A 13,365-nucleotide genomic window follows, 5' to 3' on the forward strand; every position below is an offset into this window, starting at 1 on the left:
GAGGACCAGAGAGCATCAACATCTACGTGTTTTCAGCTTGCTTTCCCTAAGACTGATGCAGGGTTTTACCAAAGGTAGGTATGTTAAGTATTGTAAAATGGTATTTCTAGTTACTTCCTAGGCAACTGCTGCCTAAAATGAAATGCTTCATACATCATGCTTGAATTTTATCAGACATATGTGAGTCCTGCTTAAACAGTGGTCTCAATGGCTCTCAACCTAGGGAGATTTTGCCCTCCAAGGGATGTGAGACAACATCTGGAGGTATTTTTGGTTGCCACACTGGGATGGGGGTGCTATTGGCATCTAGTGGGTAGTGGTCAGGGATGCTACTCAACCTCCTACAACATCCAGGACAGCACCCCTGCAACAAAGATGTATCTGGCCCAAAATGTCAGTAACGCCAAAATTGGAAAAACCCTGTGATAGCTGTAGTTTCTGCTTCTTTTAACCTTATGGGATTTAAGAAACATTAGAAACCAAACAACTGAACCTCTGGCTGCAACTGTCTTTTTCAGTTTCTTATTTAATAAAGAAAAAGTTATTTGGTTTTTCAACATTAAGTTCCCCTGTTTGGAAAACAACCCAAATAGCTCAATATTAAAATGGCACAACCACAACAGAGTGTAGTGCAATAACAGAGTCAACTAAGATTAAAAACTGGTCTAAGACTTTAAATATGGTAAGTTTATTCATCTGGGTACTTGATGCTCACAGGGCACCGTACAACAAATTTTAAAAATACAATACGAAAAAAACTGAACAGCCAAAGAGATCAATTCCATTAGAGGGCCCACAGAAAAATCAACAAAAGCCCACAGAAAAACCCACCCACTGTCCCCTTAAGAACATTAATTTCTTCCTGCTTAGTTTGGCTTTAACACCAAAAGAAAATGAGAAAGTCAGTCTTTAATTAAAACTTCACATAGCGTCTTTCATGTACATATATCACAAAATGCTTCCCTTATTCAATAATAAACATATAAAATAATCCAAACATCTGTGAGCCTCTATTTGGTCCCAACTTTTAAGGTTGTAGCTTTCATTATTTCCCTCACCTCTGTCCTCAAATTACTTGAATCAGTAAAAAGTCACTTAAGGTGTAGTTGTCTCCTTCACTCCTTGCTATTTTCCATAAATAGCAAGGGCCCAAGAAAACTGAAGGTATGCAAGTACTTGAAGTAAAAATATAACTAAATTTTTCCAAGACTGGTTTAAAATCAAATTTTTGCTTTGAAATCTAATTGTATTCTTCAATTTTCATGATTAGTCATTACTGAAGGTCATTTACCATCAACTATAGAGAACTGCAACATTTAATGTTGCATGGAGATACTGTTACAAAAACTTCTAATAGAAAGATGATTTTGGCAATTGTGGTTTAGTACACACTGACATGTTGTCATAGTTACATCACACAAGGAACAATAAGGAGTTAAAAATTCTGCCAGGAGAATCAGTTAATGCTCAATATCAGTTTTGTAAGAGTCAATGAATTACAAGCTGTTTCTCAAATAAGCCTCCAAAACAGGGAGCCCTAAGTGTTAACAATTCAAAGAACAAACCTTCTAGTCCCAGTATAATAGTTTTACTTACAGCAGCAGAGCCATCCTATGCTTACGCTGCTGCAGAATCTCATTTCTTACCAGAGTTCACAGAAGTACTAACATAGGGAGATAAAACAAAACAGCTAGGGGTAGTAAAAAGACTAAAACTAAGAAATTCTTGGCCAGAAAATTAGGAAAAGCTGAAAATAAAATATTTACCAAAAAATACTAAGTACTGCCTTAATGGTTCCTCCAGAATTAAGTGGCATTTCAGTTTATGCTTGACACCTCAATTTATTATCTAATTACTAAATGTAAAACTAAGCAAACGTGGACATTTTAGCTACTGCCATTGTGTACTATCACAGCACCTAAGTACTACATAATTGGACGTATCGCCCCTTTTCCATCATACTGCATATACTTAAGGGCAAGGGGCAGGTCAAAAGCACCTTTGCATCCCCTATACTAAGCACAGTGGCTGGTATACAGTAGGTGCTCAACAGGTATTTACTGAATACATTGTTGAGGGGTGGCTTATGACATGGAAAAGAACCCAAAGATTGTCTTATTCTATTAGCATTTCTTAGGTAGCCTCAATCCCAATAGGTAGAAGGCCGTATTGAAATAAAGATACTTTCCCCACTTTGTAAGCACAGACTCATTAAGAGCTGGACCTGACTCGAATCACTTCCCTTAAACATGTTCATAAAGCATTTTGAGAAATCAAAAGATGAAAGGCGCTATGTAAGTGCAAAATTATATTATTCAAGACAGTTCAGCATAGGTGCTATATTTCCTATGGTGATGGAATGGTTGTGCTAGTTTGAGGTGAACATCCCCAAAGCTATTCTCATTGTCATTATCAACAGAACAATGGAATTTTGACAAAGATGCCATCACTTTATATAGTTTGTATTCTGCTACTTTCTATAAACCAGGTGACAGAAAATGAAATTAAGCCACTTACTCTACACAAACCAATACTTTATCAAAGTTCCGCATTTTACAAGTCATGTTCAAAAAACACACACAAGTTAGCATTTTGTACACAAATGTTTATTTCTCAATTAAACATTCCCTTTAAACAGAAGGAATGAATTCTAAATCTTCATAAAGATGAATTAAAAATGAAATCTCTCCAGTATAGTGTGTGTAATCACTGTGTTCTTGGTCACTACTGGCGTTTACTGTTTAACATCAAAAACAAAGACAGGTTATTTAAAAATCATGCTACTGAATTTCTAGCTCTTCCTCTATGACCAGTTCTACACTGATCTGCAATGTTTAAAAGTTTACATCACCAAATTGAAGCAAGTTTAAGGTGTGAAACAGCTGTGCATTAAACACAAAATAAACAATAAAATTATAAGATATAGTCAAGTTCATAACGAATATAGGTGTTCTTATCATCATTGTAGATTCTTGGGTAATGTGCTATGAGAGCATCCTGTGAACCAATGTAGATGGAGTTGTAAATTTTCCAATACACATCTCTGACTTTCCGGGCTGGGTGAAACAAACCCTAGAATAATTAAAAGGTTACATTATTTTCGTTTTCAAGTACACAACCTTAACACAACTAATGAACAAACTATAAAGATATGATTCCAAACATTTCCCTTTAAGAGAGAAAAAAACTTGACAACTGCACAAAACTGCAGTAGGCAAAGACAAAATCTAATCCCCCTCCCCCTACAACTGTTTTCCCATAGGGTACAATATTCCCTATGATAATTAGGAACAGTGAATTTAATTAATTCATCTAAATTACTTTTCTCGTTGAATAATCTTTTAGAAATCTTTAACCTACCTGTAAACAGTACTGCAACATTCTACACGGTCCAATAGCAACTCTCAGGCCCTCCAGAGCTCCCATAACTGCCTGAATTACATGGGGAGATGTCTCAAACACATTGGGCCATACGTAGTTCAACAAGTGATTCAGCGAATCTTCACAACCAAATCCATAAACCCCAAGTGACATGTGCTGCACCACCGCACTAGCCGTCTGTCTGTGTACAAGGTCCCTGTTAACGGGGGAAATGCTTTGTTAAGACACAGTCTTAGTTTTACAGGAAATATTTGCTGCCCATTAGAAACTAAATTACCAATTCAGTGCATGGAACAAATGCAGAGTAATCCTCTCACCTTATACATCTGATACAGAATGCCTTTAGAATGACTAATGATTCTACTTGAGAACTTTTGCTTTAATGACTCCAATCTCACTATGGCTCAAAAATAAGTCATATTTTCTAATTAACCTCTGAAATGAATATAAGCAAGAGAGCCCTATGCAGTGTACATTCTACTATGCTACTAAAAAGGGGATACGTGACTCTTACATATCAATGATTTAACAGTAATATCTCATTTTAAACTCTATAAATTTGAAATCTTTGAAAGTAATTCGATACTAGTATACAATAGATAACTAAATTAAAATTAAATCCTTTCCCTTGTAAATTTTTTTTTTTTTAAAGATTTTATTTATTTTATTTTTCCCCCCAAAGCCCCAGTGGATAGTTGTATGTCGTAGCTGCACATCCTTCTAGTTGCTGTATGTGGGACTCGGCCTCAGGATGAACGGAGAAGTGGTGCCTCGATGCGCACCCGGGATCCGAACCCGGGCCACCAGCATCGCAGCGCGCGCACTTAACCACCAAGCCACAGGGCCGGCCCTCCCTTGTAAATTTTATGTTTCATTCAAGAATTCAATTTGGGGAGAAAGAAAAGAAGGACCAATAATTTTTTCAAACCCACAGCAATAAGAACTCTATCATCTCCCATGTTAACTGAATTTATGTTTCCGACAAATTATTGAGGTATTCATTTCACAATTACTCAACTAAGCATGAATATAAGATAATGGGTTTGTAATGGGTATAAAAATGATTTTATGCTCCTTGCCCTCTAAGGTAATAAGAGTACCTTAAAGGTCTAAGAAAAAAAAACACCTGAACTTACTAGCATCCTTTTTTACTATAATAATGTTTAATCTATTAGGCATCACAGTACAGCAGTATATTCCTCATTAGTAAATTTCCCAAATATTGTTTCCTTTCATTTAGTAATTTTTGACAGTTAGTATCTCAATTTATTGGTACACAGAACGTAATTTTTAACTGCCAGTCACACACACCAAGGACTGCACTATGATGCTCAGGCACATCTCACTGAGGAATAGGGAGCAAGTATGATCTACTCCTACTGTACTGGGCCCCAGGTGGCCAGGCTTTTACAGAGCACAATTCTTACCCTGTCTCCATGTCTTGCATATATACCTTGTGGTTAACTTGTTGAGTCTTGTTAAGTTTCCCTTTTGGAAGGTCATTAATGAGTAACTGTGTGTGTACGTGAAAGTAATTGAAACGGGTCTAATTTGAGTAACCTATCTTTCCTGAAAAATAAAGAGCCACTTTACTACTTTTCCCTTACTACTTGGATCCTGAACTTTTCCTTACACACTCTTCAGTTACTTTTGTGTTTAAAGTTATATGTCAGTCTAGGGCCGGCCCGGTGGCTTAGCGGTTAAGTGCACGCACTCCGCTGCTGGCGGCCCGGGTTCGGATCCCGGGCGCGCACCGATGCACTGGTTCTCCTGCCATGCTGAGGCCACGTCCCACATACAGCCACTAGAAGGCTGTGCAACTACGACATACAACTATCTACTGGGGCTTTGGGGGAAAAAATAAATAAATAAAGTTATATGTCAGTCTAGATGGTTAAAGGCATCAGGAACCTGACTGTCAAATAACTAACTCAAGCAGTACTGTATCGGGGGTCACCATCTGAATAACTGGGGGCCTGCAATAGAATAGTGTGGCTCTGGCAGGCTAAGTTCAACAGTTCAAAAGCCCAATAGAAATCTCTGCTTCACCTGTAGTAACAAAAATCTATCACATCTCTTTGTCACACCAATAAGCTCATGCTCATCATTTCCTCTAATTATATTTGACTTTAATTAATTTTTAAAACAAAAGTTGATCAATTACTGTTTTTTGAAATGTATTTACTCTAAAAGATATGAAAGGGGAGGGGACACTTGAAAGAGAAAATTTAGGGAACCACTATGGCATACATATTATTTGAAGATAACAATAGTCATATTTACAGTTTTATAAAAATCCAGGCTAGCATTCCCCTTCTTTAACTGCATCACAACAAACACGTCATATAATAATTATTTCAGTAAGTTCTAAAATAAAGGAAGAATTATAACTATTTTCTTACATTTAGTTCAAGTCACTTACCTATCCATTAAAGCATCTTCAAGTAATGGTGTTACAGCATAAATGTAGTCCTTTCCCATTTCACCAATATATTCAAACAAGAAGGAAAGTGATTTCAACACTCCATTTTGGACATTCAGTTCAGGAACTCTGTATTCGTTCATTAAGGCAGGTAGCACTGTGAAGGGTGAACATGTTTCGGCGACAATAGCGATTGCTACAGTGGTACAAACTCTGTTCTGCCTTTCCTGAACTTTGAGGTTGTTTAAAAGTGTAGCCAATACATCATGAGGGCTGAAAAAAATAAATGTGTCAGCAAACAGATTACAAGTCAAAATTTTTCTGGAGGGAAAAAAATGCAAAGGAACGAAACTTTATAGTAAGTAATTATTGGGAAGTTAGTAATTTTATGATAAAATACAGTACTATCAAGTCACCGGCGTTGTTGTTTCTATTTAAGAACTTTATTTAAATTAAAATGTCCGTTTTAAAGAAAAAATTCAAACAGATTCATTTTCAAATGTAATTTTTAGTCTTTAGCAAATTGCCTGAAATATAAAAAAATTTAATGTTTAGACTGAGTAATTCTTTGAGTGGTTAAAACATGGCCACTAGAGCCAGGCAACTTTACAGCAGTACCCAAACTATGGTCTCCATATGCCACAACACACAAGTCTATTTTCCTTCCACACACCTTTACCATATCTATTCTCCTCCTTTAAGCATTTATTTTACCACAAATTTAGAGGGACACAGGGGCTAAAAAAGTTAGCATAATAGCTATTTGTGGCAAATTTCTTGACTACATCACTGCTAAAATAAATATTTCTGCTACCAAAAAGGGGAAGGGGGGCCTACCTAATTAATCTGACTTTTTTGTTATGTTTTATTGCTTGAAAACATTTCCTTTGCTATAAAGCAACATTTACATGTAATATGTCATTTTCTACAATGACTGTTTCTTCTAGTTTGGTTCTGACAGAATGGAAGCAGATTACCACAGATTATCTAATAAAATAGCTATAATTCAGTTGTCTGTGGATTAATTTTAGAAAAATATTTTAAAAACAGATAAAGCATTAACATGAGACTTGAATTATGCTGTTTTATTAAGAACCTGCCTAAAGAGGACCAACAAAAGTTTGAATTTTCTGAAACTGTACAGTTTCTCTCTCTGAAAATATCTGGTGTGATTAAATAAAATTTAAAAACTTTCCATCTATTTTAATTCAACTTAGAATTTAAAAAAATTTGAAGGTCAGTGGTTAAACGAAGTGCGTTCTCAACTGCATTATTCACATCATGCCTTAAAAGAGATTTATACAGATACAGAAGCATTTTTCAACACCATACAGGGTTTACTATCAAGTAAAAAAATACACACATAATACTTACCCGATGGCCTTTGCAATATAACCAAATGTGTTGACTGTGGCTCTACGAATAGCTTTTTTGTGAGCTTTTAAGAGCTCTAACAGCTCAAAGCAAATCCTCATCCATTCTCTTGCAGACACATATTCAGCTCCCCTAATTTAAGAAGAAAAAAAGGTAATTTTTCTGTGACAATAAGAAGTTTTAAGAGGTAAATTTGCTAACTCAGTTCTCAAAACATGATTACCAACTCATTTTAAGCATTAAATAAAAATATTATTACTCTTCAGAAAGGATGGTTTAGTCTTAACACTACATTGCCACTTCCCCCATTACCATCCAAAACTGAAATTTCACAGAAAATATTAATACTGGATAGCCTGACCATATACACTTACATTAGCAACACTAAGCAAATTTGCAAAGTGAATAAAAAGTGGCTAAATGTGGAAACCAATACTGCTTATAAAAATGTTTAGGTAATCTGCTTACCTGTCAGCAATACGTCCAACAAGATCAATACAATTCTCTTGTACTTTTTCATGCCTGTTCTTTAAGATGGGGGTGAGTCTAGGCAACAGATCCTTAATTGGTGGGGTCATCTTATGCATACCTATTTAATAGAAGTCAACACACTACCAATTAACATTTGAACTGCAACTGTTGTTCATTTTACCTTTTATTTAGGAATGTAATATACATAACTAGGCACAAATATCAACTTACAGCTGCCTATGGAAAAAAAAAGCCCCAGATTCTGACCAGACTCAGAATTGTTTTTAACTTTACAACTTCTGATTATGCACAGAAATGAAAAAAATTAGCGATGTGATTTAAAGAATGATGGATACTCAACAACAAAAAAAGTTTTATTTGGTTCTGAAATGTATTTGTACACTGACATTTAAATATGGGGACAGCTTATGTTCCGGCCATACACAACAATATAAGCCAGAGGTAGACATGTAAATTAAAGTAAAATTTTCCAGAAAGGGCCCCCTTACCCTTTAACTGCAAAACAAACAGATCTCCAGTCTCCCTGCAATGCAGGGCATACTTGGATGGTATTTACACCTATGAAGAGAGAAAAAAGGAGGCAGCTGGCAGGGGCTCTTGCTCTAACTAGAATTGCTTGCTCTGATTCTCTCTCCATTGCTTTTCCCATGTTTCCCTGACCAACAATATGGTTTACAACTCCCTGCAGACCAGGGTCCCACAAGTGGCCAAGTAACAGATTTTTTGGCAAGCAACTATCTTCAAGTATAGAGGACAGGGCTGAACTGGGGATTATATATAAAGGCAATAGTTCAAAGATCTCCTATACTGCATAAAAACCCCCTACTAAAATGAGAAAAACACTGGCTATCACAGCCAGCTATTTTGACCAACTGCTAGGTTATTTTGGCCTCTCTAAAATCTGCAGAAGTTACTTTTGCAATAGTCATGTTCAATTACAATAAAGGATTAAACACAAGAGACTGTTTGCTTTATCATAATGCCCTTAAAGAATAAAAGCTTTGCTCTCCATACCTAAGAGCGTTTATAATATACTTGTGTTTTACTTTAGGTTAGAAAACTGAATGGATGAGAACTGGATATAAATAAAAATGAGATAACCTAGAGCAATTCACTTTTCCCCCGGTGATGTTCCTGGAACTTGATATCAAGCAGAAAAACCTGCATAATCATTTACTAGTTCCAGACTGAGTAAATATATATTTTGTCCTAAAACTAAATTAAAACTTAAGAGTTGTCTTCCCCCTACACACACAGAATATATTTCAGGTGAGACACTAATTTTTGTTAGGGTCCTCTATTCCATGACTTCACAGTTTTTTGAGTTGTGACTATTCCCACTTCTCCTGCAGGTCCTAAATTTGCCCTCTTTTCTTTTAAAGTAAAATATAAATGGATTTTGGGAGACAACACTTTTGTGACATCCCCTGACTTAACTACAATTTTGAATTGCTTTAAAAAAAATTATCAGAAATCATTACTCAACTCCTAAATATGATTCTATATTTTACTTTCAAAAACCAAAAAAAATTAAAAAACAAAACAAAAAAATTCTTACATGACCAGCACATTCCATACCTATTACATTTACAATGGCCTTCAGTGCTCCAAGAATGCTGCCCAATACTTCAGGGTACTCTTCACCCAAATACTCATACAAAACAACACCCAAGTGCCCCATCAATTTTTCCTGTAATAAAACAAATAATGTTAAAATGTTACTATTCACCTTATAAACTATTTGGTGAAGAAAAAAGAATCTGATATAAAAGTTTACCTCTTGACAAGTCTTCATGACAACAGCAGTTCGAGAGATCAAGTCAGCTGCCTGTTGCCTAACTTTTGCTGATTTGTTATTTAAACGCCACAAAACTGTACCACAGATCTGAGGCAAGTAAGGTTTGACTCGTTTGCCAAGAGCATTGACCACTGTGCCAAAGCCGTTCAACATTACTGAGTCCTAAAAAAGAAAAACTAAGTTAAATTAAAAAAGTACGCTCATTGGGAACTAGAATTGTTGGTGACTAAAAGTTGAAATATATTAATACTGAGTTTTTTAGACAAAACCAAATCTAAAAATTTGAGGCAGAGAATATTTTCTCATAGTCAACCGAATAAGAACATGAGCATTTTATTTTATTTTTTTAAAAGATTTATTTATTTATTTTCCCCCTAAAGCCCCAGTAGACAGTTGTATGTCATAGTTGCACATCCTTCTAGTTGCTGTATGTGGGACGAGGCCTCAGCATAGCCAGAGAAGCGGTGCGTCGGTGCACGACCGAGATCGAACCCGGGCCGCCAGCAGTAGAGCGTGCACACTTAACCGCTAAGGCACGGGGCCGGCCCCAGAACATGAGCATTTTAAAATTATTTCAAATTCAATTACTTTTTAGTGATAATACTTGCTTAAAAAATAATTTGCTTTTTTACACATATGAAAGTCAGTGGTAACTTGCCATAATAATTAGTATCATTACCTCTGTAGTCTGTTCTTGAAAAGCATAAAGAATACCATCAATCAGTTGTTCTTCAAGTTTATGATCAATATCTGCTGCTCCCAAGTTGCCCATAATTTTCTCAATTGTCTCCATCACCATCTTTCTGTACTGTTCAGCTTCATCTTTCAGATCATCCACAATCCTGGATATAATTTCTGCTGCACCTACTTTGTTTGCCAACTCCACAGTAGTATCAACTAACTAAACAGAGGAGAAAAAAACTTAATTTATCAGTCTTCCAAGGAAATAAAGAGACATCATGAAAAGTGAATACTCAAAAGATACTATTCAGCTAGTAAGTATGCTGAGAAAAGTTAACTCGAGAAAAGTGACCAAAAAAATTTTAATGTGAATCTAAATCAAGGTGATCAAATCAAGATAAGGCTGTATTTCTGTTTCACCTAGCCAGATCAAGCGTTTCATTTACTAGACAAAGACTCAATCAATAGTTGGGTATTTATCCTAGAATGCAAAATCAAAATCAAAGTTAATTGGCTAAAATTCATCTCCTTTCACAATCAAGCACATACAAACTGTGAGAGGTAATCAGGGCAAAAAATAATGTGTAACATGCATTCAAACTGACTAAAGAATCAGTTCAAAGGATTTCTGAAAATATTTTTTACAATAAAAGCTTACCTGTCGGTAATTTCTTCTATCCAAAGCCATTCTGTGTTGCCAGAAGTGTTTAAAAAAAGGAGGAAGAATCTCTGTTTTAATGTAGTTTGCTTCTACACCATCTGTTCCACAACACTGCTTTACCACCTAAAAGGTTAAAAACTAATTAGTAAACGGTCCTAATTTAATATACAATACTTTGTTTTTTTTAATGCTTTAAAATTCTCTTTGAACCATGAAACACACCCAATTTAGATTAACAAATCTGGAGCAACAACAACTTGAAACAATTACCTTCAGCACAATTTTCTTCATTTCTTCATCAGGAGATTGGAATTCTCGAATAAGGATTAACATCACTTCTCTAGTATAGTAGTTGGCATATTCTGCATCCATGAGAGGAATAAGATACCCAATAGCCTTTAAGAAAGCGGCCAGACCCTATTTTAAAATATAAAAAATATATATATATACACACACACAGTAAATTAGATTTAAGCCACCTTAGCATCAATGAGTAGAAATCAAAAGAAAAATAAAATCTAATTGATGTAGCTACCTTTCCTCTGTGTTGGCGGATACCCTTCCATAGAGGCTTTAACACAGAATCAAAAGATTCGATACCATAAGGAGTTGCTGCTTCAGCCAAGGCAGCAATGGCCAAAGCACTAATGGTCCGAACTTTCTGCTGCTCATCCACAAGACCTACAAAACCAAACACGGGTTTTAACTAAGCAACAACATTACCTAACTGCCAGAGCATCATCCATATTCTAGCAATATATCTAACAATTTAGTCAAACTGCAGAATCGGCTCACATTAGACTAAATTACACAGAAGCCAATAGGAACCACAGCTTATTAGCAGATACCATTACAAATCCCATCATAAACTATCTGGTGTTTAGGTAGTTAAAGTTTTTCCATTTATCTCTCCAAATCAGTAGCCAAAATTTCAAAACACCTGTCTTATAAAACACAGACAAAGTTATATTACAACTCACCGTGTTCAATGATTTCAACTAAACTTCTGAGATGTGGCAAGATGGCACAGCCCATAAGAATAGCTATCTGCTGTACAATCTTAATACCAGTGTGCCTCGCTTGCCAGGACTTCTTGCTTTTGCACACAGCTTTTAAGAAGGGCAATAATGATGGAATGCCCAGGGCAGAGGCCACAACAGCAAAAGCTCTAGCTGTTGTGTTACGGACATATTCATCCATGTTATCTATATCAGGTCTCATGGTAGAGATCATAGTAGCCAGACCAGCAGCCTAAAAGGCCAAAGAAAAAGGACACAATCATGAGCTGATAATATTAACCCTCAACCATTTCCCTCTATAATCAAATAATCCCATCAACAGATATAAAATTTTCTTCTCTAGAAATATCATGCAAATACCTTTGCCAAATTAGAAATAATCTCTCGGCCTTCCACTCTAGCATAGTAATCTTCGTCAATCAATAATGGTTCAATGACCACAAGGATCTGAAAAATAGAACGAGCTACGTTTTCACACCTATTACTGATGCCATATTCACGTAACAGAATTAAATAGATATAGAGAATTTTATTATAGCAGATCATTTATGTAATTTAAAAACACAAGTATGTAAAACTCATTTTACCAGGAAATTTATAATTACCAGGACTTTGTTAATCAAGGGACAAATTAAGACTTTTAATTACACAATTTCAAACCCCATATAAAGATGAAAATTTGGGAAAACTGTTAACCACAGAAACTAACAAATATTCAATATTTTAAAAAAGATAACATACATCTATCTGCATTTTACAATTCTAAGCCATAATTACCACCAGCAAAAAGATGTTACTTAACACTAATGGCATGAAAAACATACATTTTCTCATCCTAATCTAGTATCAATAAAAACAAATGAAAAAATATGAATACTATGAACCCATTATAGTAAAGATGGCAAAAAGTTACATCTGTATATACTTATATTTGTATATGTGTGATATACGCTTGTACAAAGAAGAGGTCTGGAAGAACATGATAATTTAACATTGGTTAACTCTGAGTGTCTTGCATAAGGGGGTGAAATTTCCCTTGTATCATCAATGTACAGCATCAGCTATTACTTTTTGAGAATTTTTAAATTTCACAAATACACATAACAATAAGCTATTTAAAAAAAAAATCCACGAACTCCTTTTATATTAAAAAATACCAAACCATCAGAAACACTATTTGAGAACAACCAACCAACCTTGTGCACATATGGTCGAACCAAGTCATCAAGTTTGTATAATATTCTATCAATAACTTTCACAAGTAAATGACGCTCTTGATCCTCAAGTGTAGGAGACATCAGTAGAGGAAGAATCTGATTAAACAAAGGACCAGCTCCAAATTCACGAGCTTTATCAGTAATCTGACGCAATGCAGCCTGGGGGGAAGAAAGAGTAAAAAGTGTGATTCTTTATAATTAAGCATTTTGAATGATCAAATTATCGTGATTTTCTGTAACTTAATATTTTAGTGTAAACTTCACAGACACTTTACATACAGTAGCATGAGTTCATTCCCATCAAAATTACTCTGAAGTCT

General features: G+C 35.4%; 1 protein-coding gene across 2 annotated transcripts in view; it reads right to left on the reverse strand.

Moving 5' to 3' along the window:
- Positions 1–666: 666 nt before the first annotated feature.
- Positions 667–13,365, reverse strand: part of SF3B1 (splicing factor 3b subunit 1) — a 38,292-nt gene continuing 25,593 nt past the window's right edge. Inside the window, exons 9-22 of one of the 2 annotated variants that reach the window (XM_058549496.1) lie at positions 13,025–13,204; positions 12,189–12,275; positions 11,790–12,060; positions 11,345–11,490; positions 11,080–11,226; positions 10,807–10,932; positions 10,147–10,368; positions 9,447–9,629; positions 9,248–9,359; positions 7,646–7,766; positions 7,178–7,309; positions 5,804–6,076; positions 3,361–3,577; positions 667–3,072 (exon numbers count right to left, since the gene is read on the reverse strand). In XM_058549496.1, the coding sequence (XP_058405479.1) occupies positions 2,914–3,072; positions 3,361–3,577; positions 5,804–6,076; positions 7,178–7,309; positions 7,646–7,766; positions 9,248–9,359; positions 9,447–9,629; positions 10,147–10,368; positions 10,807–10,932; positions 11,080–11,226; positions 11,345–11,490; positions 11,790–12,060; positions 12,189–12,275; positions 13,025–13,204 (2,376 nt within the window). In that variant the 3' untranslated portion in view covers positions 667–2,913. Of the gene's footprint in view, positions 3,073–3,360; positions 3,578–5,803; positions 6,077–7,177; positions 7,310–7,645; positions 7,767–8,157; positions 8,228–9,247; positions 9,360–9,446; positions 9,630–10,146; positions 10,369–10,806; positions 10,933–11,079; positions 11,227–11,344; positions 11,491–11,789; positions 12,061–12,188; positions 12,276–13,024; positions 13,205–13,365 lie in introns of those variants that run through there. The other variant, XM_058549497.1, reaches the window with a different exon arrangement.

Source organism: Diceros bicornis, chromosome 10 (genome assembly GCF_020826845.1).
Source record: "Diceros bicornis minor isolate mBicDic1 chromosome 10, mDicBic1.mat.cur, whole genome shotgun sequence".
NCBI lineage: Eukaryota > Metazoa > Chordata > Mammalia > Perissodactyla > Rhinocerotidae > Diceros > Diceros bicornis.